At 39.4% G+C, this 26,271-nt stretch overlaps 1 protein-coding gene across 7 annotated transcripts in view; it reads right to left on the reverse strand.

Moving 5' to 3' along the window:
• Positions 1-26,271, reverse strand: part of BMS1 (BMS1, ribosome biogenesis factor) — a 49,798-nt gene that overhangs the window by 12,610 nt on the left and 10,917 nt on the right. For 3 of the 7 annotated variants that reach the window (XM_018042272.1, XM_018042271.1, XM_018042273.1), the window contains 11 exons: positions 15,445-15,659; positions 14,541-14,731; positions 13,475-13,554; positions 11,443-11,631; positions 10,681-10,823; positions 9,838-9,959; positions 8,970-9,163; positions 7,833-7,972; positions 4,052-4,812; positions 3,738-3,839; positions 2,744-2,901 (listed from right to left, as the gene is read on the reverse strand). In XM_018042272.1, the coding sequence (XP_017897761.1) occupies positions 2,744-2,901; positions 3,738-3,839; positions 4,052-4,812; positions 7,833-7,972; positions 8,970-9,163; positions 9,838-9,959; positions 10,681-10,823; positions 11,443-11,631; positions 13,475-13,554; positions 14,541-14,731; positions 15,445-15,620 (2,256 nt within the window). In that variant the 5' untranslated portion in view covers positions 15,621-15,659. Of the gene's footprint in view, positions 1-2,743; positions 2,902-3,737; positions 3,840-4,051; positions 4,813-7,832; positions 7,973-8,969; positions 9,164-9,837; positions 9,960-10,680; positions 10,824-11,442; positions 11,632-13,474; positions 13,555-14,540; positions 14,732-15,444; positions 15,660-17,004; positions 17,293-26,271 lie in introns of those variants that run through there. The other 4 variants (XM_005699029.2, XM_005699025.2, XM_005699028.3 and 1 more) reach the window with 4 other exon arrangements.

Here is a 26,271-nt window from a genome sequence, read left to right on the forward strand (position 1 = left end):
GATGCTAGGTGCACTTCTCAAATACAGACTAAAACTTGTACACAACTCTGTGTTTCAGAGTGCTTCCTAGGGAACCTGACCTAAGACAGCACACGTCCCTCACTGCCAAGGGCTCAAATCTTCACATAACATTTTGATCATGATTCATGTTTTTCATATATAACTCCACTCTCTAAAAGGAGCCTTGGGGGACTTCCCTGGTAGTTCAGTGGTTAAGACTCTGCACTTCTACTGCAAGGGGTACAGGTTCAATCCTTGATCAAGTAATTAAGATCCCACATGCCACATGGAGTGGTGCCCTCCAAAAAAAAAAAAAAAAAGTAGCCCCAAAGCTAGTATGATTACAATGGTTGCAAAAGCAAGTCTGTGCATTCACTCATCCCTTCATGTCTACAATCACTCACTAATTACTACTGAACATCTGTTCTATGCCAAGAAGCTTTGCTGGCACTGAATGACAAACTGTTTTAAGAAGATCCTTGCTGTCATGAAGCTTAACAACTGACTTATGGAAACCAGAGATCAAATAAATTTTCAAAAACAGACCCTCCATGATAAAAAACACTCAACAATTTAGACAGGAACTTCCTAAATCTGATAAAGGGCATCCTTTAAAAAACCCACAGCTAACACCACACTTAACAATGAAAGACTGAGAAAACTTTCCCTCTAAGATCAGGAGTAAGATAAGGATGTCTCCTCTCACCACTTCTATCCAACACTGTACTAGATGTTCTAGTCAGGGCCATTAGGCAAGAAATTTAAATAAAAGGAATCCAGTTCAGAAAGAATAACTATTTCTATTCGCAGATGGTATGATTTTACATATGCAAAACCCTGAGGAATCCATAGAAAAACTATCAGCACTGCAACCACTGAGACCTCGTGCTCTAGAGCCTGCACACCACAACAAAGATCCCACATGCTATAATTAAGACCAGATGCAGCCAAATAAATAAATTTTTTTTAAAAAAAGAACACTAGGAATAAATTCAACAAAAGTGCAAAGTTGATACTCTGATAACTACAAAATATTATTGACAGAAAATATTTAAATAAATGGAAAGGCATCCTATGTTAACGCATTAGAAGACAATATTGTTAAGGTATTGATCCTACCCAAAATACAGATCGAAAGCAATTCTTATCAGAATCCCAGCTGGTTTCTTTGTAGAAATGGAAAAGTTGATTCTAACATCCAGAAAATCCAAAGGTTGCAGTAGAGAAAAAATATTCTTGAAAAAGAATGAAGTCAGGAGATTCACTTCCTAATTTCAAAACTTACAATGAAATAAATACTACGATACTAGCACAAGGATAGCTGTATAGATAAATGGAATAGAATTAAGAATTCACAAACAAACCCATGTATCAAAGATCAACTGATTTTCACCCAGGGTTTTAGGACAAGTCACTGGAGGAGAGAACAGACTTTTCAACAGATGGGGCTAGGACAGCTAGATATTCACATGCAAAAGAATGAAGATGGGCTCATCTCACATCAAATTCAAAAATTAATTCAAAATGTATCAAAGACTTAAACGTAACAGTTAAACTATAAAACTCTAACACAAAATCACAGGAGTCAATTTTTATGATTCTGGATTTGACAATGGTTTCTTAGATATGATACCAAACAAGCAACAACAAAAACACACTGAGATGTGTTGTCCAGAGGGTAGCTATAACATGTGGTTATTTAAATTCTAATTAAGATCAAACAAAACAAACAAAATTTTGGTTCTTCTGTCTCAGTAGCCACATTTAAAGTGCTTAATAGCCATAAGTAGCAACATAGGATGGTTCTTCGCAGATCATTTTATTATCCCTCTTCTGTAGAGAAGAGTGGACTGTGACTAGGATGGACACATGGTGGTTACAGAGGTACTCACCCAGTCAGCCATTAAGTCAAACAATTACTTTATGTGGTTTTTCTATAATCTGTATTAAATTTTGCCCCCCCTCCAAAAAAGGATTATATAAAATAAATTAAAACAGATAATTGATAGTGACTGGCCCTCCCTGACATGTCAACTAAACTGAATGATCAAAAGAAGCCAGCCGTGGAAAGGTCAGAAGAACATTCCAGAACAGAAAATAGAAGGCAAGAGGTCTAAGATGGGATTAAACCTTGAAAGTCTGAGAACTGAATGAATTCTGTGACTAGACAGTGATGAGTGGGAGATGAAAATTTACCAGTGTTATGGATATCTGTTTCCTGACAAATAGCAGAAATTCTAAAATGTTAACTCAGGGATATTATATATCTCCTAGTTATAAAACACAAAATATCTCACATGTATGAAAACCTACACGCAACACTTCAAAATAAAGATTAATAATGCTATCCACACTAAGAGCTAACCATTCTCCTTTGTTCCATTAACACATGTATATGGTCTGACTTAAACTCAGAACATATTATTGCTTACTACTACTACTACTACTACTACTACTACTATTACTACTACGTCGCTTCAGTCGTGTCCAACTCTGTGCGACCCCATAGATGGCAGCCCACCAGGCTCCCCTGTCCCTGGGATTCTCCAGGCAAGAACACTGGAGTGGGTTGCCATTTGCTTAGAATGCATGAAATACTCATTCCAATATCTGGAGAAATGTCCTCTGTTATGTTATAAAAATAAGCCTAATAAAAGGTAGGCAATTTTGAAATTATATAATCTTTTAGAACAATTCCTGAATTCTCTCGTAAGTTAAATATGCTATTCATATTCAGCCTTACCTCCTCTAAATCCCAATCATGGGGCGCCTCTACATGAAATCTGGAGCAGTCCAAAGAGTCAGCCTTGTGCTTACACTCGCTGGCAGGCTGGCTGACACGAAACAACCCTCCAAGCTCTTCCCCATTATCACCATCTTCTTCTTCATTATCCTCTGTCACTAAAGAAATCACCATGATAGAAAGGTGAGAACAAATCTACCCACTAGAGGACCTGGCACTGAGGCTCCCTCTTTGCAGTAGATATGGTGATGCCCCTAAGCACATCAGCCACAGACACAGCAAGGCCAGGAAACTACTGCTCAGCATGTAGTCTGGAGGGAGAATACTGATGGGGGCAGGGAGGGGACGTTTAAAGACAGAGCTTTCAAATATCATAAAGAGTTTCTCTCTAAGAGTGCTGAGTCTCTAATCACTAAGATTTCTCAGGCAAAACTTGAACAGAAATTCTTAAACACCAACCCAACTCAGAGCTCCTAGGTCACACATACTCCTTGGCTTTGTTCTAATCATACAGTAAATAGGAACTGCAATATCAGGTTCGCCACTTTGTCTTTTGCATTACTGAGTCAAGCTCTTTCCATAAAGAACATACATACAAATTAGTAAAATATAAAATCAGAGAAGGGTAAAAGGAAAAAACAGAATGAGTTATACAGAGCACTCATTCAGAGAGAAAAAAACACCTTTAGAGGCAGAATTTTTTCTGATACTAAATTCTACAAAAAAAATTCCCTTGAAGGATTTTCTACAGGGGGTACAAAATGACATAACAGAAGAGTATTCTTATCAAAAGTTTTGTTTTATGGCAAACCCATAAATCTACTTTGTATAACTGATTTACAGTCCTCATCAGCCGAAGATTAAAAACATCTGCCAAACATAAAATATGACAGCCAGGAATATCTATGGATGTCAAAAGTATGACAGAAATCCTCTAACCAATCTCATCTCCTTTTCAGAAAACAGTTTAAGAAATTAGAATGAGCTCTTTCACCTGTCCCATAAATAAGCTTTCGAAGGTTTGGAGTTGTTTGCTGCTGCCTCAGAAAGGCCTCAGCTGCCTTCCTGGAAAGGTCTTCCTTCCACTTGAGGGCACCTGAAAAGACAACACAGACATCAGTTAAGTCTGTTTATCTGTCCCTATGCTTCAAGCTCATTGCTCATTCATCCTGAAAACCTTTTATGAGTTATAATATTTGAACAGATAACAAAATCTCCAAAACAGCAAAAACTCAAATGTAGACATTCTATCTGCAGAACCTTTTCAGTGCCAAGTTTACAAGGGCAGTTAAATAAATTTAAGCATACCTGAAGTTTCTGTGGAATAGTTATTTTCTTCCTTATAATCTTCTTCTTCTTTGAGTAAGTCTTCTATATCACTGGTCTCATCAATTAAGTTCCCTGACCCCAGTTTCTGACTACTGACCACTTGAGGTTTTGGAAACTTTTTCCTAATAGCCTCTTCATTTTCTGAATCCTCCTCCTCTGTACTGAGAGAGGAATTTCCTTCAGGTTCATCTTCAGATGCAAACGCCTCTTCAGCTGTGCAATGACCTGAATCTGAAGTGGTGAAAGTTGCTTTTTTCCTTGTCAAAGACTTTTCCATGTTCAAACTATCACTTGAATCATCAGTTTGTAACAGTTCTGGCTTACCACCTTCTCTAACAGCCTTAGATTCGAAAATATCCCTCTCTTCCTCTGCAGTGGAATCCTCTTCTTCACTGCTTTCATCAGCTTCCTCTGCTTCTTCTTCCACTGAGCTCCTCTCAAGGTCATCATCACTGTCAGCAAACGCTGGCAAATCCACCTCAAAGTCTTCTTCCATCTCAAGTTTTTGCCGTTTTATTCCTTTACGAGACATATACTGTTTATCAGGCACTTCAGCATCTGGCCCCTCTTCTGTTTCATCATCACTACAGCTATTTTCCAATCTGTCACCTTCAGACATTTCATCATCTTCATCATCACTATCTCCAGACTCATCTTCCTCTTCATCTCCAAAAATGGCTTTCCGACGCACTCGACCAGTTTTCAAATCCACCTGCTTTTCCTCTTTTGGCATCCACTGCCTATATGAACAAAAAAATGCAAAATAATTCTATTTGTACAATAACCAGCTAAGCCAGCAAGTCAATAAACATGCAAAGAAACAGGAAAAAATGTTAAGAAATGGTTTTAATGACACAACATATAAAGGAATGATTTGATAAATACTGGAATAGTTATAGTCATATGCAAATTCATGTATATTTATGCAGTAGCACTCTTCAAAACTTACAGAGAAAATAGAGAAATAACATTTAAAAAAAAAGTCTAATTTTATAAACAAATGGCTCAAAAGGGAAGTGGGTGCTTAATAGATCTTTTAGAAAACCCATTATTTCCAAGCTTGAAACAGATGATCCTCAGGGAAATAACTGACTCCAGGTCCAAGGCAGGGAAAGTACAAAGCAAGCCTGAAATATCCTATTATTAGAAAGCAAGACATGCTCTGGCACTAACAGGAACATGCCAAAAGGACACAGAAGACAGACTGAAGGGACAATAAAGGCATCACAAGCAATAATGATAGCAATCGCATAATAACAAGTAGATTTTTATCTTGGGGGACTGCCCCCACAGGTTGAGGGATCTTAGTTTCCAAACCAGGGATCAAACCCAGGCCCCAGCAGTAAAAGCACCGAGTCCTAACCACTGGACTGCTGGGAAATTCCCCTTTGAAACTCCATTACTCAATTGTGATACTGAAAAAAAAAGGTGAAAGTTCTGTGTCAAAGAATGCCAGCTAAAAAACATAGAAGCAGTAACAGATGACAAATACTGCCATTTTGAAAATACCAACACAATAATTGATAAAGAAGAATCTGGGGTAAGAAATAAAAAACTATCAAACTATTTAATGTAGCAGCATTATATAAAACTGTGAAAAAAATCAATTAGAAAAATATTAAAAATTGTACTAAAGGAAAATGGTAAGTTAGAATACATCAATAACAAAATGATGACTATATAAAGAGAATGTGTAGAAAAAGCAAAAGCTTACAATTAGATACAAGAATTTTACATGTTTTATAACTAACTGTAACTATCTTAAAGTATCCAGGTACACAAGAATGATCTGAGGAATATTCAAAAATGGTAACAGATAATAATAATCATCATAATAACAGGGATCTTTTAGTGATCCTTCTTATCTGTCAGGCACCATGCTAAGTAGTACATGAGCACTGTTGTGTTTAATCATCATAACTCCTATGAGATATTAGGAAACTGATTTCCCCACACTGGCAGACGCACTGAATTTAACTACCACAATATACCTGTTGGAGAAGACTCTGAGAGTCCCTTGGACTGCAAGGAGATCCAACCAGTCTATCCTAAAGGAGATCAGTCCTGGGTGTTCACTGGAAGGACTGATGCTAAAGCTGAAACTCCAATACTTTGGCCACCTCATGTGAAGAGTTGACTCATTTGAAAAGACTCTGATGCTGGGAGGGATTGGGGGCAGGATGAGAAGGGGACAACAGAGGATGAGATGGCTCAATGGCATCACCGACTCGATGGACATGAGTTTGAGTAAACTCTGGGAGTTGGTGATGGACAGGGAGGCCTGATGTGCTGTGATTCATGGGGTTGCAAAGAGTCAGACACGACTGAGCGACTGAACTGAACTGAGTTAGAGGGCAGCTGACGATCTTTTTCTAAAAATGTTTTCCTGTTTTTGTGTGTGTGTATATATATATATATATATAAAATAAGTTATAAAGTAGATAATCTCAATCATTTTCAGCCTAATTTTTATTAGCAGTCATAAGTCACTATTATTTCAGTTCAGTTCAGTCCAGTCCCCTCAGTCGTGTCCAACTCTTTGCGACCCCACGAATCGCAGCACGCCAGGCTTCCCTGTCCATCACCAACTCCCAGAGTTCACCCAAACTCATGTCCATCGAGTCGGTGATGCCATCCAGCCATCTCATCCTCTGTCGTCCCCTTCTCCTTCTGTCCCCAACCCCTCCCAGCATCAGGGTCTTTTCAGTGAGTCAACTCTTCGCATGAGGTGGCCAAAGTATTAGAATTTCAGCCTCAATATCCATCATTCCAATGAACACCCAGGGCTGATCTCCTGTAGGATGGACTGGTTGGGTCTCCTTGCAGTCCAAGGGACTCTCAACAGTCGTCTTCAACACCACAGTTCAAAAGAATCAATTCTTCGGCGCTCAGCTTTCTTCACAGTCCAACTCTCACATCCATATATGACCACCGGAAAAACCATAGCCTTGACTAGACGGACCTTTGTTGGCAAAGTAATATCTCTGCTTTTGAATATGTTATCTAGGTTGGTCATAACTTTCCTTCCAAGGAGTAAGCGTCTTTTAATTTCATGGCTGCAATCACCATTTTGGAGCCCCTCAAAATAAAGTCTGACACTGTTTCCACTGTTTCCCTTGTTTCCCCATCTACTTCCCATGAAGTGACGGGGCCAGATGCCATGATCTTAGTTTTTTGAATGTTGAGCTTTAAGCCAACTTTTTCACTCTCCTCTTTCACTTCCATCAAGAGGCTTTTTAGTTCCTTTTCACTTTCTGCCTTATATACAACCAAAATACCCACTATGTATAGATATATACAAATTCCCAACCCAGACTAAAAATAATTCACATAAGTCAGATATTACTCCAAATCAACCCACAGGAGATATTACAATACAATCTAAGTAAAAATTTTAGAGACAAGGCATGTGGTTTCTAGACAGAGATCTGAACTCTGCCTGTTATTTTGGCCAATTAAAGTCAAGTGGCTTCAGGACTCCTAAGAAATAAAAGCAACCCATGGAAAAGTCTTTGTAATGTTTGAGAAGTATTCTGAGTCTGTGAAAACTGAATCCTTCATATAATTTCAAGAAAATATCTCCATGTATCGTCATATAAGTGAAGAGCCCTCAGAAACAGAAGCACATACAAAGCAAAGCACGACCAAACCACCAGGAAAGATTCCCACCAAAATGTTTTATGATGGCAAAATGATGTATGATATAATCTTACATAAGTTTTCTTTTTTAATATTAAGACTAGAAAAACAGCACACTTACCCTTGATTGTCTATATCTTCTGACCCCAGTGGTTTGGAATCAGTAAACAGTGTCACTCTACTTGAAGCCATCTTGGCATCAATAGTGGAATGGGTAGAAATGAGACTCTGGACCAGTTCATGAGTGGGCCTCACCTCCTCCTGTCAAGGTCACCAAGAAAGGGAAAGTGAGGAACGCACAAGGATTCTGAAGAAAACACACTGGTTTCAATCATTTCTCAAAATTACCTTAAACACAGTTTCTGAGAACCTTTCTTACTGCCTCAAACAAACAAAAAAGAAGAATTTCTACAACAAAGCCTACAACTGACCTCTGTCCTCATTAAACTCTTCCGAAGTTCATGGAATAAATCATCTGATAACCTGAATACTGTGTTGTCAATGCTACAGAAAGCAATTATAGAAAAATCTCATTTCAGAACAGTCAAAGAAATAAAAATTTGGAGTCTAGTTTTTAAAAAATGTGTTATCTTCTGATATAAACATTGCACTTCAAGGAATTTACTACATAACAAGATCCCTCCCAGTGAGCAAAGCTGCATGTGTGAGGGCACTCACTATAGCACTCAACTGCTCAAACTAGGGGGACACTGGGACTGAGCCCCATAGTCCTCCAATGATTGGTTCAGGAAACAAAGTTTATCTATACAATGAAATACAACACGGCTATGAAAAGCCTGAAGCAAATATGGGGGAAAACAGATTCACATATTCTTAGGTGCTTCCCAGAAGTTGCAAAAGCATTTACAGTCAGCATATAACAAATACTATCTCTGTCTCTAACACACAAATACTATGTATATGATATCTGCATATAATCATCTAGAATATAATCTAAGTAAATATGTATCTGTTTAGAGAAAAACAGAAAGAAAAGAGAATGACCAAAGAGAGCTGGAGAAATGGGAAGTACAGGCACCAAACTGCTTCCAAAGCTCACACTGGGTGACATGGGATCCCTGGTGTGTCTTGGCAGCAGGGATGTATGGAGAACATGACTTTCCCTTTCTGCTTGTTGTACTTACATATTCTGAACATTTACAACATGCACTGTGGCCTTTACCATAGATATGATTAAAGATAAAAAGCTTTGTTAAATAAAAGCTGACTACATTACTTCCCATGACTTCCCTCTCACCGATTCCTGGAAGCCATGGCTGCCCCCAAGGTCCACATAGACAGCATCTTTGTCATACAGCACACCACCAACTCCAGAGAGAGGTGCATACACCAACTTCTCCTTCTCATTTAAACAGCGCTTCTTTTGTTGTTCAGGTAGCGCACAAGGGTCTGGGAGGAAACTGACGTCACTCACAGCAAAATCTCCTACACCTGGAAGACAGACACAGAAAGTCAGCATTCACTGACAAGTGACTGGTGGCAGAAATGACACAGACAGAAGGCTTCAACCACAAGGGCAAAGCCTGACACTAGCACTGTGCCTGTCCAGCTGAACACCACCATCAAAGTAGAGGAAATTTGGTCAACTCAACACCTCTGGCGACCAATATAGAGCTGAGTTACTCTTAAAACTTCAGCAAGATGGCTTTATCTTGTTTGGCCATTTTCTGATTTTCTTGAGAACTGATGCTTTTCAACTATGGTTCAAAAGGGACTCTTGAGAGTCCCTTGGACTGCAAGGAGATCCAACCAGTCTATTCTATAGGAAATCAGTCCTGAATATTCATTGGAAGGACTGATGCTGAAGTTGAAGCTATAATATTTTGGCCACCTGATGTGAAGAACTGACTCACTGGAAAAGACCCTGATGCTGGGAAAGATTAAAGGCAGGAGGAAAAGGGAACGACAGAGGATGAGATGGTTGGATGTCATCACCAACTTAATGGACATAAGTTTGAACAAGCTCCAGGAGTTGGTGATGGACAGGGAGGCCTGGTGTGCTGTAGTCCATGGGGTCACAAAGAGCTGCACATGACTGAGCCACTGAACTGAGAACTGAAGTCATGCCAAGAGTTCTACAAATATATTTTACAGCAAAAGAATACCTGGTATGTGAACTTGGCTTTTGTTTTTCAAGTGTGCTCCCCTTAAATAACCATAAAGAGACACCTTCCGGTCACACTTGGTATTTGTTCGAATGTCTTCTGGGTTTGTCAAATCTTCCATCCTAGAAAAACAAACCCAATATTATATGTCAGAAATGAATGTCAGAGTTCTTATAACTCTCTTCACACTTCAATGATTCTCACATTCAGTAATTCACTACACATATTATTTAGAAAAGTATAGAAAATACAAAAATAAGGGAGCAGAGTTCACCATCTACCAGAGAAAAAGAAGCAACACCTGACTATATCTCTCTTAGGCTCTACAGGATCCACATTCCATAAGCGAGACACCAGAAATGGGAAACAACATGCACCTGGGGTTAAGGAAAAGTAGAGAACAAATCCAGAAAAACCCTTTAAGGGAGAAGATAAGCTTTGATCTGGGCTTTTTAGTGTGGCTTAGATTTTGGTAGGTGGAGAAAGGGTATTCCAGGTTGATAAAAAATATGAAAAAAGCATTAAGAAAGGAGAGCACACGGCACATCGGACTGATCAGAGCACCACAGTCCAAAAACAGCATCACTGAGAATTAAGGCTCAAACAGCAGGATGGGGCTCACATCCTATAGCCTTCAAAATCCTCACATTTTTTTGAACATTTCATACTTTTTTTTTAACTCCTGAAGCCATAGTATCTATAAGTAATGGTACAAAAACAGTAGATATTTTCCATCAACTATACTTCTCTCCATACTTTCAATAATTAAGACAAAATAAGCTAACCTTTTTTAGCTTTGAAACACATGAGTCAGGAAGGAAAAAGTTTACATTCACTTTTTACCTGTCTGCCAGGATATAAGGGTGAGAAGTTTGCCACGTAAGAGGTCTAAACTTCATAACTGTAATAAAACGGCCCAGATTGTGAATTTCTTGGTTTTGGTATTCTCCGTGTACCATTCCAGAAAGGTAAAATAGCTTCGCACCCTAAATATTAAGAAAAACAAAAAATCAAATCCTTGTCAATACAGCACCAAAATAAACGCTTTTAAAGAAGCAATTCTAAGAAAGGGAGACGTCTAGCAATCCACTGTGCCAACGCTTCCAGAACTTCTCTGGCTTCTTTCAGGATTCCTATTGTTAGGGCTTTGTAGAGATAGAACTGCAAATATATTTAGTTTCAAGTTAAGGAGTGGCATCATGTGTCTGGAGTATGGTACATAAGGAACACAGGCTCCTGGGCACAGAAAAAATTCTATGGCAGATGGGACACAGTGGTCTGGGGGAAAGGAACGAGGGTTAGTCTGTGTGCACTATAGTTCCTGGTCCTGCAACAAGGAAAACCTTTGGATAAATTCTATTAAATCACAAATTCAAAATACTTAAGAGCGAGACACTGCCTGGTGCAGGAGGGATGCAGAGACAAATGAGACCCAGAAAGAGGTCCAGAACAAAGACTATCTAAAGGCAATATTTCAGGGACTATGAACAGATATATTAAGGAAACTAAGGAGGTGATCCTGTAGAGATGTTTGTTAATCTCTCCTACTTATTCTATTTTCAAAGGATTACAGTGTTAGTATTCAATAATTAATTCTTTTCCTACCGGGTAGACTTCTGTCCAGAACCTATGTTTTAGTCGCTTCTTTGTTTTCTTCAGTTGTTTATTATGCTTGAAGGAATCCAGGTGAGTGAGAACACCCATAATTTTAGGAAAGCCATGTACTTGGCAGATGTTTAGAAATTCAAATGTTTCCATTTCAAACCCAAAGCTGGCATCTATAAGCATCAAAACCTAAAAACAGAAGACACAATTTCTTAAGGAGGCCACCCAAAATAGACCACCACCAAACTATGGCTCATGAGCCAAATCTGGCCTATCGCTTGTTTTATAACTGAAGTTCTACTGGAACGCGGCCAGGTTGATTTGTTTATGTATTGTCTATACTGCACTTGCACTACAACCGCCAACTTAGTAACAACAACAGAAACTGGGACCCACAAAGCCTAAGATACCTACTATGTTGTCCTTTATGGAAAAAGCTTGCCAATTCCTGCTCTAGACTAAATCAAATGATTATTTAGGGAATCACCATGATAGAGAAGAGCACTACCCTTTGTAAACTAAAGATAAGTGCAGCCACTATTACTCCTCCAATGTTCATACATGTGCACACAAATCCATATACCATTGTGCCTTCACTGTGACTCCAGAGGCTTTGTGACAACCCAGAACAGAGCAATCAAATTAAGCTGGAATAAATAAATCAATAAATCTTTTAAGTATCTACACAACTGCATACTTAAAGAATGAGGTTGAACTATAGTACTTATTTTACATTATCAAGACATACTAAGTGAAAAAAAGCAAAGCACAGACAGCATGTATGATAGATAGTGTGAGCTTTAAAAGGGTTGTATGTGTCTTTATATACATATCTGGAAAGATATTGGAGGGGGACTGAGAATGAGGGGTCAGAGAAAGGAAAGCAAAGCTCATGCATTGTGCATACCCTGTAGCAATTTGAATATCTCACCAAAGGCACGTGTGCCTTATAAAATCTTATATGTATATGAAAGGCATTTTTCTTAATACGTGTATGCTTTTAAAATTAGTATATGGTGTACATTACATAAAATGGAAACTAATGACATGCTGAACTATTTCAATCACTTTAAATACACAGGATTTAATAAGTTTATACTATTTTATATTGGCAATAACACTTATTTTTATTAATGGTAGCATTACATATTCAAAATTTGAATGGTATTTATTTTTCTGGTATTAAGATGGCATAACTGTAACACCTATATTAAATCACTTTTTAAATAGCTCTTCAGAGGTGCTAAACAAACAAAAATTTTTTTTTTAAAAAGGTATCTGTCAACCCACACTTACTAATCAATATGGTTTAATTTATTTCTCTTTGGCTTTATTTTTGCTAGTTTTAAAGGTAATTAACAGACATTAACATTTCTATAAATGCAATCAAGGCTATAAAATTTCCCTATGCTAAGTAAAGCACAGATTTTTCTATTGTAAATACTCAGAAGTTGTCATGAGATTTTTTTTACCCAGTATGGTAAAAAGATCCATATTTGATCATAATTAGAAGCGGTTAGCACAGTGTCTAGTAAAGGTCCAAGAAATGGTATTATTACAAACTTGTATGTATGTATGTATATCTTAATGAGCTTTAAAAATATATATATTTATTTATTTGGTTGTGCCAGGTTTTAGCTGCAACACACCGGATCTTCAGTTGCAGCATGGAGGAATCTAATTCTCTGACCAGGGATTGAATGTGAACCCTCTATACTGGGAGCAGGGAGTTTCAGCCACTAGACATCCAAGGAAGTTCCATCAATGTGCTTTTATTAGCTACGTTCATTAAACATTTTCTCTGACCTATGGTTTCCCTTTAGATTTCAGAATATGTTTCATTATGCACATTCTATTTTTATTATAACAATTATCATTATCATCACCAATTCAAACACATCTTTTGTATTCCTGATGATACTCATCATTCTTTCTATAATATTAAACCTTTCTTTCCTTCAACATGGGATAAATAACCTATCTCATTGCTGTAAGTCCCAATCAGAAACCCATGCTGTCCCCAGTGACTTACCAAATCTGCTACTTTAGCCAGGTCAATCATCATGTTAATGTCACAGCCACATTCAATAATGGTGAGTCTGCGCTTTTTACCTATAAGTGAAAAAATGAAAATTTTACTTTTAAAAAATCTTGGAAAAAAATCTGTTAATTCTAATTGTTATTATTTTTTAATTGTATCTGGTAAAGCACCTTATACATTCACAAGAGTATATCAGAAATTCATTTTTATGGGAGAAAACTAATCAAACAAGTTCCATCTTAGTTTTCTTGCTATATTCTCTAACTTTAAAAGAGTATCAAAAGTTCATCCTATGAATCAAGTGCTCAAACAGGTAAAATTCCAACTGGATGGGCAGGTAAGTAGGCTTCACGATGGCCATGATCATGCTATTTAGAAGTGGATTAACACTTCTATCTCTATCAAAGTTTTCCCTGTTCTCATAACAGTGGAAAAAACCCTCAAACATAATGCAACAGAAACTTCCTGTAGTGATCATTATTTTTAAATTAAACTAAAAGAAATCAGTCAAAATCATGGGAATGCCTTAAAGAAAAAGAAAAGCCTTAATCCAAATATATTATTGCTATAAGAAGAGACTTCAGATTCTACCACTGTAATATGGGAATTTGTTTCATCTTCCCTCAGACTTTAGAAAGGTCACCATTTTCGAGAGCAAATGAGTTCTCACAGGAAAAAGAAATGAAATACTCCCTCACTTCCACATGAATGTGGCTTCATGAGGGCAGGCAGCTGTGCCTGGTGCATAGCAGGTACTCACTATCTGTTAAATGAAGGTGCTCACCATGATCAAGCCAGCCCACACAGGTCTGCCAAGCCTTTCAGAGGAGCACAGCTTGCAAATCCATATAGCAGTCAGAATAAGGTATAAATCTACATTATTATTACCTTGGGGAATCGATCCTTTTCTGAAGCTACAGCCACAATAAAAGTACAAGAGCAGTAACATGAAGCAACAATATTACTTTAACATTTACCAGTCAAGAAAGTGTTCAACAAAGACAGGCATGTCCCCTAGATGACACTTGCCATGCCAGTCTGTGATAGCACCTCTTACCTGACACGATTGTTACTGGGCCTCTGATCTCTGTCAGCTTCTGTCTGGTAAAGTTCCGAATGAGGCACTGAATCAAAGTGCTCTTTCCAACTTTTGGAGGCCCCATCACTACCACCACTATTGGTGGGGGCTCTAGTGGAGTTCGATCAACCACTGGAATGTGATGCTTTTTTGTCTTCAAATCCTGAGTCCTATTTGTTTTTGTAAAAAAAATAAATAAATAAAATCACTTTCAATATAGACAGCATTATTCCTAGAAGCAAAGACTTTAAAGAGAGCAGAACAGACAATAAGTGAATACAATTATACATTGTTAACTTCTGGTCCCAATCCAAATAACCACCTCAGTAAATATATTTATATCAGGCTGACTTCAATAGTACAGATCTGAAAACTATACACACCTTAAATCTGTTTGCCTTATTAGTTGACTTCAATAGTTTAAAAAGAAAACAAGAGACAAACATGGAGGCAGTGTACCATAATAAATAAAAGAGGAGGCTTTGGGGTTAAATTTGCACTAGAAGAATTTAATTCAATAATGTTTAATAAACCTACAATAAGGACTCATTAATGAAAGCTATTTAATACTACACACTGTAATTATATGAGAGATATCCAGAAATAACACAAGTGTACCTGTTATCATAGAAATTGTTTAAAATTTACAAATTCCATAAATTCTTAAGCTTTTCTCTTGGACAAAAGAAACCAATCTGTACGCAGATGCTGGAGGCTAAGTGGCTTCCATAGGAAAGACTTCTTACATTTCAGTAAAAGAAACACAGCTTGCACCTCCATGTCCTTCAGAGCTGGAACAAACTCATGAACCCAAATAACTGGAGAGACTCCTACTATTTAAAAAGAATAAATGGAAGAACCACTAGATTCCAGTTAAACATACCTGTGAAAGGATCTCGCCATCCGCACAGCAGACTGGACTGCAAATGCTTTGGGGTTTCTCTTCCGGGCATCTTCCTCATCACCAAGCTGGAGATCTTGCAGATGCCGTTTCTTCTTCTTTTCAGCTTTGGGCCCACTGTTTTTCTTTCTGTGTTTCTTCTGGTCCTTAGTCTCCATAGTGGCTTTTTACCAATTCACAAATAACTCTAACCTACACTGAGTGGGATGAAGGCAAGAGAAGCATTTTACAATTAAAAAACAAAAACCAGAGAAACACAGTAAATTTCATTTAAATCTTTATGAAGAGATATATATTTCCCACCCCTGTTACTCAATGGGGGGGTGGGGGGTTGGGTTGGGAACTGCTTAATATTATCCCCAATTTCACTTTTTTCTATTTTGCTATAAATTGGTTACCTCTGCTTAGGTTACTTTTGTCTTAAATATCCTGTATTTTCCAACACAGTAGCTGCCAGGCACATGTAGGTATTGAGAACTAGTGAAACTGAATTTTAAATTTTATTTAACTTTACTTAATTCAACTCTAAATTTAAATAGCCACATGTGACTAGTGGTTACTCTACAAACTCAGCCTTAAAAATCAACTGGATTAATGAAATGGCTTTCATACTTACATATTTTTAAGGTATTTTATTTTGAAAAATAAAATCATTTTATAATCTTCCAACATAATAGCAGTATTACTTTTAGCAATTGTTGAATATGCAACATTTTTAAGTTCTAATACACGTGTGTGTATATATATATATATATATATATATATTTTAAAAAACGGCAATATCTCCCTGCTGAGATGTGACTGACTCTGGATGATGCCGGAACACCACATGGGTTTGCAGAAACCCTTACAATGATTTCTGAGAGTCCCAGGAATTCACGGCCCATAAATTAGGAACCACTAGACTGGAGAGTTTTCTAGGAAATCAGGTCGCATACAATCTGGCGCTTGCTTGGGGGAAAAAAAAGATGGGGGGTGAGGTTACTTAATTCAATTAAGGTACCAAATTTATTTCAGTTCAATAAATATTTGCATCGGCCTATAATAAGCTAGGCATTGTACACGGAGACGACTACAGCTAAGATCTAAACTAGTGGAGGAAACCCAAACCCATATTCTGTGATACTCTATAGGGGCATCAGAAGTCTGCACAATTGTTGGCAGAGACTTCCCACAGACACTCAACAGAGGAAACAGAAAGGCCACATATACTAGCATAACGTAAAAAACAAAAACCCAAATACCCAGACAAACACTAGCCGGGAGTTGGGAGAGCTGGGTTCTAGGAACGCTTTGACTAAACAGGTGTAGAATTTCAGAGACATTATTTTTCCTCTCTACTATGAATATATTTTGGTTCCGAACTTGTACTGATGACTTTCTCCTTACGGCTGGGTGGGGCGTGGGGGCGTGGAGGTGGGGGTGATGAGAAAAGCACAATTTACAGTCAACAGATCTGGCTCAGGTCTAAGTCACTGCTAGGATTCAGTTCAGTTCAGTTCAGTCGCTCAGTCGTTACCCAGCTATGAAACGACCTCTCACCTCTCCCTGTCACCTTCCCTCCCGGTCCTGGCTCTCTGAGTGAATTTCATTCAACACTTCTCTGGCAGGTACGAAGTATGTCTGCCCGCGGAAGAGACGCTCCTCAGGAGCAGACTGTCCAGGAGAACCGAGGGAGGACCTTACCACGCGCGCGACTCGCGACTCTCTTGGAGCCCCAGCCAGGAAGACCCCACTGCCGCCGCTTCCCCCAACCCGCGGCCGTTACCGGGTTCACAACTGCTACTCTTCCTCAGGCCCGCATGGACAGCGCCGGAAGCGGAAATGTAACCTACCAGCGGACTCTACTCGCCGGCGGGAAACAAGGAGGCAAAAGAAAAAGAGCAGTGGGAGGAAGACTTTCAGAGGAAAGCCAGAAGGAAGGCTTGTGATTGGCTGAGGGAGGATGTTGCAACGACTACGCTGTGCGCTCTACCCGGAGCCCCGCCCCGCCTGGGCCCACAACCCAGTCCCGCCCCGCCCTGTAGCCGTGTTCTGTAGACACCTGCGCTGCTGCGATGGGTCTGGGAGCCCCCCGCGCCCCGCTCCCCCGGCATCTCACACGCCCAGGTTCGCCCCGAGGCTGTGATGATGGTGCGGCATGGTACCCGTTCCCTGGTTCGGGACAAAAGCTAGAAATGACACATTTGTCCTAGTCACACCGAAGTCACTGAGCCCATCCAATTTGAAAGCCCCAGGTACTGCATCCTCCAACTGGCCAAATGGAGTAGCGCTCCACTGGGAGTCACGCTGGTTGGTCCGTGTGCACTGGTTGCTCATCCTTAAAGATGACAGAGCTGGAGGACGCTTTTACTGTTAGGACCCTCTTTTGCCGAGACCAACAGACTTTAAGAGCAAGGATACTCTGATCCAGCATGAAATTCTTTTGCCATTTTCTGTTCCTGAAAGCGGAGCTTTTCCCTGGGGGGTGAACTTCTTGCCTTTTTCTTGGGGCACAGCTCCCCCGCCCAGGGCTCTGCCCATTTCCACCTCTCAGGTGATCTGGGATGCTCTAGTGCCAACAATGCTAGGTACATTTTCAGAATTTGAATTTTCCTCCTGGAGATTTTCGTTTCGACATGACCCCACCAAGGCACCTGAGGCTCAGTTCTTCTACCTCCTAAAACTAGGCTCGCCTATGCTTTTCACCCTCAGCATCGCACAGGTATTCACTTATTGAACGCTATATCCTCTGTGCTGTGCTTCAGAGGCTACTGTACAGGGCACACAGTTCCCTCATCTGTGAAGAGGTTATAATTTTGTGACATCGTGCAACACTGTTCCCCTCACTTCTTGGAGATTTCAGTATACAAGTTATAATCCTTCCAACGAACTCTTGGCTCCATGAATGACACTTTTATCCTCTGCCTTACTTCAAGCTTTCATGCTCCCTAAGATTGTACCCTACCTGGACTTTGTCCTGTCTAAGGACTGGAAACCCCAGGAGCATCCCACTCTAACCACCACTTGCTTTCTTTACAGTCTACTCCCTCTAATGCCCTGAATCAAGACTTCATGACCCAACCCATATCTCCAACTCATATAGTACTAACTTATTCTTGTATGGCTTCTCCCTCCCTAGTAAACTAGTTTCAAGTCCACGGTCAATCATTATAATCAGTGTCTTGCATCCTCAACCTCACCTCCCTGTCACCCATCATTCAGTTCAGTTCAGTCGCTCAGTTGTGTCCGACTCTGCGACCCCATGAATCGTAGCACCTCAGGCCTCCCTGCCCATCACCAACTCCCGGAGTTCACCCAAACTCATGAGCATCGAATCGGTGATGCCATCCAGCCATCTCATCCTCTGCTGTCCCCTTCTCCTCCTGCCCCCAATCCCTCCCAGCATCAGGGTCTTTTCCAATGAGTCAACTCTTCGCATCAGGTGGCCAAAGTATTGGAGTTTCAGTCTCAGCATCAGTCCTTCCAATAAACACCCAGGACTGGTCTCCTTTAGGATGGACTGGTTGGATCTCCTTGCAGTCCAAGGGACTTGCAAGAGTCTTCTCCAGCACCACAGTTCAAAAGCATCAATTCTTCGGCGCTCAGCTTTCTTCACAGTCCAACTCTCATATCCATACGTGACCACTGGAAAAACCATAGCCTTGCATTTCTGCTTGGTAAATTGAAAGCCCTGGATAAACCCAATTGCCTATCCATTCCATGCTGCTGCTGCTGCTGCTAAGTTGCTTCAGTCGTGTCCAACTCTGTGCGACCCCATAGACGGCAGTCCACCAGACTTCCCCACCCATGGGATTCTCCAGGCAAGAACACTGGAGTGGGTTGCCATTTCCTTCTCCAATGCATGAAAGTGAAAAGTCAAAGTGGAGTTGCTCAGTCATGCCCGAGTCTTAGTGACCCCATGGACTGCAGCCTACCAGGCTCCTCTGTCCATGGATTTTCCAGGCAAGAGTACTGGAGCGGGGTGCCATTGCCTTCTCCGCTATTCCATGCTACAGCAATGCAAATAAACATAACTGGAGGAAAACCCAGAGCCATGCTGACTTCCCTCACTTTAATAATTCTAACTTTGCCTGATCTATGCCATTATTCTAAATGAGTATTTCACACCTCATCTTCTCTTTTTGATCCTTCCCACCACCTCCCGCTTCTTGCTTCCTACTTCACTAAGAAAATGGAAGTGGAGACTCCCACCACCAAAGATTTCCACTACCACATCCACCCATGCAGCTCTCTGCTGCCCACCTGTTACTATAGATTAATTACCACCATGTCCACCTGAAGGAATTCTGTACTTGAGTGCAGATCCCTTCCTACTCCAGGATGTTACTCCGGTCTATACCCAGCATCATCAGTTTTTACTCAATTATTCACTTATTTACTGTGTACAGTCTAGTACTGGGTTATACTATGCCATTGATTTATGCCCTGACAACAAAATGGTGAGAAGGCACTTAAAGATATATATATATATATATGAGAAGATACTGCTTTTGCATGGGAAAGAAACCTCAGTGTTAACTGTTATTTATACAAAACAAATTTCAAGACTGCAGATATCAGTAAGATTCAACTAACCCTATCAAATGCACAAGTAAAATGATGCTTGTTTCACAACCACTGTGGTGAAAAGTATCTGCCTTGGATCTAATGCTACAGTATATGACAATGGAAAGTAACATGTCTAAGTGTATGGGCTTCCCTCATAGATCAGTTGGTGAAATCTGCCTGCAATGCAGGAGACCCAGGTTCGATTCCTGGGTTGGGAAGATCCCCTGGAGAAGGAAATGGCAATCCACTCCAATGTTCTTGCCTGGAAAATCCCATGGACAGAGGAGCCTGGCAGGCTACAGTCCATGGGGTTGCAAGAGTTGGACATGACTTAGCGACTAACCACCACCACATAAGTGTACATCCATGTTGTAAAGGACACTTTTGCATTTCCTGGGGAGAATGCAAAAGAAAATTATTAGATACCTAATGGATTAGGTTGAGAGAGTGTATGTCCATGGAAAGAAGGGCAGAAGCAGAACACCAGGAGCTGCAAGATTTCCACCAGAAACTTGGAATGTTTATAACTCAGTACTAAATGGTAATCAGAGCAACATAGTGAAGGTTGGCATAACAAATTTCAAAAGCGGATGGTAGTGCATCATCTTTCAATTTGGAGATCTGCTGAAGTGTTAAAGGATGAATAGCAAAGCAGTGAACAAGTTATCACCCAGTTCTTGGTGGTCACATTCAAAGATGGCCACCCCAACTTCACAATGAAATTAACAAAATCAAATTCATATAACCAAAATTGTTAGTAGGTATAATGAATATGAAACCAATAATCACTTCAATACATACTCAAGAGCAACTGAACATTGACTTAAGAGTAACCCTGCCAGACTTTATGACAAGGAAGAATAAATGTGAAATCCAAAATCCATTATGAATTACAACAAAAACAACAAACTTTTGATGAAGCTAAATGTTTGCATTATTTAATGAATCATCAAATGGCTCAATGGATGTTTTGGACAAGACCAAATGGCCTAAAAGGGTTCTAGGATCCATGTCAGATACTGAAATCCTTCATATAAAATAGGGTATTACTTGCATATAACTTATGGACACCCTCCCATATACTTTAAACCAACTCTAGATTAAATACTACCTACTACAGTGAAAAGACTATGTAAATAGCTATAAATACAATGTAAATGGTCTGTAAATAGTACTGGCATGCAGCAAATTCAAGTTTAGCTTTTGGGAACTTTCCAGAATCTATTTTTGAAGTATTTTCAATTCATGGTTGGTTGAATGCATAGATGTGGAACACTTGGATATGGAGAGCCAACTGTATCTTATGCTTTTGTCAATTATATGTCAAAAACTGAAAATAAATGAGGTTAGATCATTATCTTCTGTATCATATGAACGAAAGATGGACAATGAAACAAACACAACATTCTGCTGTCATGGAACAAATAAGAGATAGCTGTGGAATATCTAAAGTCTATAAAAGTTCCTACAAATCTTTTGTGAGGAAATTACACTACTCACAGAAAAGCTAACACTTATACTCTAAACAAGGATCTAAGTAGTTTACATTTACTACCTCTCCACTGGGGTAGGTAATATCATCATCATCATTTTGCAGATAAGGAAATTGCAGACCGGATGTTAAGGGATTTGGCCCAGGTCACACAGCTAATATGCAGTAGAACTGGGATTTGAGTCTAGTAACTGGTTCCAGAGTCCATGCACTTAACTGTTTTACCCAGAGATCAGTATACTGGCCCAAAGGCCAGATCTGGCCAACAGCCTGTATTTCAATGGTCCTTGAGCTAAGAATGGTTTTTATAGGTTGTTAAAAAGAAAAGGTGACAGAAAGCAAAGTGGCCTGCAAGTTTAAAATATTTATTGTATGACCTTTTACAGAACATGTCTGTCAACATCTGCACCACACTATCCATGGCTGCTAACACTGGGAAGTAAAGACAACAGTATGAAGCATGTTACTGTACAAATAATTCCTAAGTACATCTAACTTAGGCTGGCACGTTCAAACCTACTTCAGTTCAGGCGCTCAGTCGTGTCCGACTCTTTGCGACCCCATGAACTGCAGCATGCCAGGCCTCCCTGTCCATCACCAACTCCCGGAGTTCACTCAGACTCGTGTCCATCGAGTCGGTGATGCCATCCAGCCATCTCATCCTCTGTCATCCCCTTCTCCTCTTGCCCCCAGTCCCTCCCAGCATCAGAGTCTTTTCCCCCATTTAAACATTTCAGGATATTGAAAGAGGAGGTTATTTTCTCACTGAGCATATTTTATGGTGATGAGCAAAAAGAGCATTACTGTTCACAGATGCTTTCTTAATATCAGGCTTATGCTAGAGATAAAAATTGTTAACTTAGCCTCTACTTCATATGTAAATAATTATTTGAGAAACATGTGGCTGGCAAAAATACCATTGATTTCTTTACTGAAGAGGTAGTTCAGTAACAATGCTCATACTTATTAATGTATGCCATAAAATAGTAGAGAAAATGTGTATACAGTTGACCCTTGAACAATACAAGTTTGAGCTGTGTGGGTCCATTCACATGTGATTTTTTTTTCAGTAGTAAATACTACAGGACTATATGATAAATGGTTGGTTTAATCTGTGATTGTGGAACTGAAGATATGGAGGCCAATAATTTATATTCTTATTTTCAAGTGCACAGAGGTTCAGTATCCCTAACCCTTCCATCATTCAAGGGTCAAATGTAAATGTGCCAAGCATTATTTCACATAAAATATATATTGTGGTAAAATATAAAAGACTACAGTGACATTTACAATGATAAACATGTCATCAGTTCAGTCAGCTCAGTCACTCAGTTGTGTCCAACTCTTTGCGACCCCATGAATCGCAGCACTCTAGGCCTCCCTGTCCATCACCAGCTCCTGGAGTTCACTCAGACTCATGTCCATCGAGTCAGTGATGCCATCCAGCCATCTCATCCTCTGTCATCCCCTTCTCCTCCTGCCCAAAATCCCTCCCAGCATCAGAGTTTTTTCCAATGAGTCAGCTCTTTGCATGAGGTGGCCAAAGTACTGGAGCTTCAGCTTTAGCATCATTCCTTCCAAAGAACATCCAGGACCGATCTCCTTTAGAATGGACTTGTTGGATCTCCTTGCAGTTCAAGGGACTCTCAAGAGTCTTCTCCAACACCACAGTTCAAAAGCATCAATTCTTCGGTGCTCAGCTTTCCTCATAGTCCAACTCTCACATCCACACATGACCACTGGAAAAACCATAACCTTGACTAGACGGACCTTTGTTGGTAAAGTAATGTCTCTGCTTTTGAATACGCTATCTAGGTTGGTCATAACTTTCCTTCCAAAGAGTAAGCGCCTTTAATTTCATGGCTGCAGTCACTATCTGCAGTGATTTTGGAGCCCCCAAAAATAAAGTCTGACACTGTTTCCACTGTTTCCCTATCTACTTCCCATGAAGTGATGGGGCCAGATACCATGATCTTCGTTTTCTGAATGTTGAGCTTTAAGCCAACTTTTTCACTCTCCTCTTTCACTTTCATCAAGAGGCTTTTTAGTTCTTCTTCACTTTCTGCCATAAGGGTGGTATTATCTGCATATCTGAAGTTATTGATAGTTCTCCCGGCAATCTTGATTCCAGCTTGTGCTTCTTCCAGCCCAGTGTTATAGTGGGCATTAAGTTCAGGATCTTGCTGTTTTAGTTTTTCTTGAGTGCCAGTGAAAATTTTAAACACAGAAAATAATATATACTTTAATTTAAAAGTCCCCCACAGTTCAAGAGCTTTTCATAATACTATATATCTGATTAATTCAAAATGTTTTTGATGTTTTACAGAACCACATGTACTACAGTGGCTACATTCATAGGAAATATTTTATTATAGAATTTTGTTACCAAAACATTTTAAAAATTTCTCTATTTTTTCTAAATTGCTTCCCTCAATAAGAATTCTCTGAAATATGATAAAAGTATGTTTTACTGAAAACTTTCAGAAAGCCAAATGTTTATAAAATTTTATTCTACTGATTTACCCAAGGTTCAGTAAAATATCACCTTTTGGTAAAGTCTTTCTATATTTGTTTGTAACCAATAGATTTTTTGACTCTGATCTTTCCAATTAAAATTAGTTTGATTTATGGATGAGCCTTCTAAACATTTAGGGTTTTGACAGAAGTCTCTACTCTTGTGTCAGTTCACCAGATACAATGTGTACAGACCTCTCAATGGAAGTCAACTACATTCCTACCCCACAGAGAACAGAGAACATGAAGGAGTTCCACGGAGCCCATTATGGCTCAGACCTGGAAGTGGATGACATCATTATGCTCACATCCCATTCGCCAGATCTCATTCAACATTGTCCCATGTGGATGTGACAGAGGCTGAGAAATATAGATGAGCAATGTGTCCAGCAGCAAAGGGAAATGCATTTTTGCATATAAAAACACTGCCAGGATTCCTTCCATATGGTTCTCTGATATAAACTGAATGCTGACTTCTGGTACAAGGACTTCCCACATTAATTACGTGCATAGAGTTTCTTTCCCAGGTATAGTTTCTATGATACCAAAGGCTCTGAATTATGGGAGGAATGTTTTGTATACCCATCTTTACATTGTATCTCTTCTGCATGTATTCTCTGATGTGTGACAAGAGTTGGTTTGTACCTGAAGGTCTTCCCACACTCATTATTATCAGGTTTCTCCACTGAGTGAATTTTCTTATGTTTAAGGTGGGTTGAACTGTCATAGAATGATTTTCCACACTCTTCACAATCAAAGGGCTTCTCTCCTGTGTGTGTCCTCTGATGTACATAGAGGGATGCCTTCTGGCAAAATGTTCTCCCACATTCTTGACATTCATAGGGTTTCTCTCCTGTATGAATCCTCTGATGTTGAAAGAGTTGTGACTTTTGGCAGAAAGCTTTGCCACACTTGTTAAATTCATGGGGTTTCTCCCCAAAACGAATCCTCTGATGTTTGGTTAAGGGTTGACTTCTCAGAAAAGATTTTTCTACATGCAACACATTCACAAAGTTTCTCTCCTGTATGAGGTCTCTGATGTTTAAGAAGAACTGACTTCCCACAGAAGGTCTTCCTACATTCAGCGCATTCATATATTTTCTCCCCTGTGTGAAGCCTTTGATGTTTACCAAGGGTTGACTTCATATGATAAATTTTCCCACATTAACTATATTTGTAGGCTTCTCCCCTGAGTGTATTCTCTCGTGTACTGTGAGTTTTGACCATATACTGAAGGATTTCTCACACTCATCACATTTATAAGATTTTTCTCTCACGTGAGACCTCTGATGCACAGTCAAATTTGACTTTTGGGAGAAAGATTTTCCACACTCACTATATTTATAAGGCCTCTCCCCATGTGTGTTCTTTGATGTTGATGGACGGCTGAGTTCTGATAGAAGGTTTTCCCACACTTAGTACATTCTTAGGGTCTTTCTCCTGTATGAATTCTTTGATGTACAGTGAGGGCTGGCTTATGGTGAAAAGATTTCCTACTTCATTACATTGACAGGGTTTTTCTCCTGTGTGTGCTCTCTGGTTTACTGTAAGGTTTGGCTTCTGGAAGAAGACTTTTTCCACATATGTTACACTTGTGGTATTTCTCACCCATCTTAAGTGTATGACATTTCTTCTAGAAGACTGACTTATCACAGGTTTCCTTAGATGCATTGTTTATAGTGAGTCTTCCTTGAGTAAATTATCTGAGGTATCATACGATTTGACTCATCCCTGATGGTTTTCTCACAATCATCATAATCACAGAGTTTCTCTCTAGTGTGAGTTCCCTCTTGAGTAATGAAAAGAGCATTACTTTGACAGGCTTTAATGCACTAATTATATTCAAATAGTTGCTCCACACTGTGCCTCTCTCTTGTTGAATAAAATCCTCATTAAGATGAAAGTGCTCCCAGTTTTATTAAATTCATTATGTTTCTCCCCCGTATGAGTTTTCTCATGATTAATTTCAGGAAGTAATTTCTCACATCCATTGGTATCACCAGATTTCTTTCTTGAATAGTTTCTATTATTAGTGGTTAACTCTGACTTATTTTCTAAACTGATTTCTTCTAGGTTATATTTATTCCACATTTTCCTGGAAGCAATAGTCTATGTAAAAATTAGATGACTTTCTTAATATACTCTCTTTCTCTGTAATTACTTTTTTGTTAATAATAAATGCACCTTGCCATATATGTTTATCTTGGTTTTCTTTGCTCTTTACCATGCCATCAACCGTCAACTCTTCTAAA

The sequence above is a fragment of the Capra hircus genome, chromosome 28, assembly GCF_001704415.2.
Source record: "Capra hircus breed San Clemente chromosome 28, ASM170441v1, whole genome shotgun sequence".
Lineage (NCBI taxonomy): Eukaryota > Metazoa > Chordata > Mammalia > Artiodactyla > Bovidae > Capra > Capra hircus.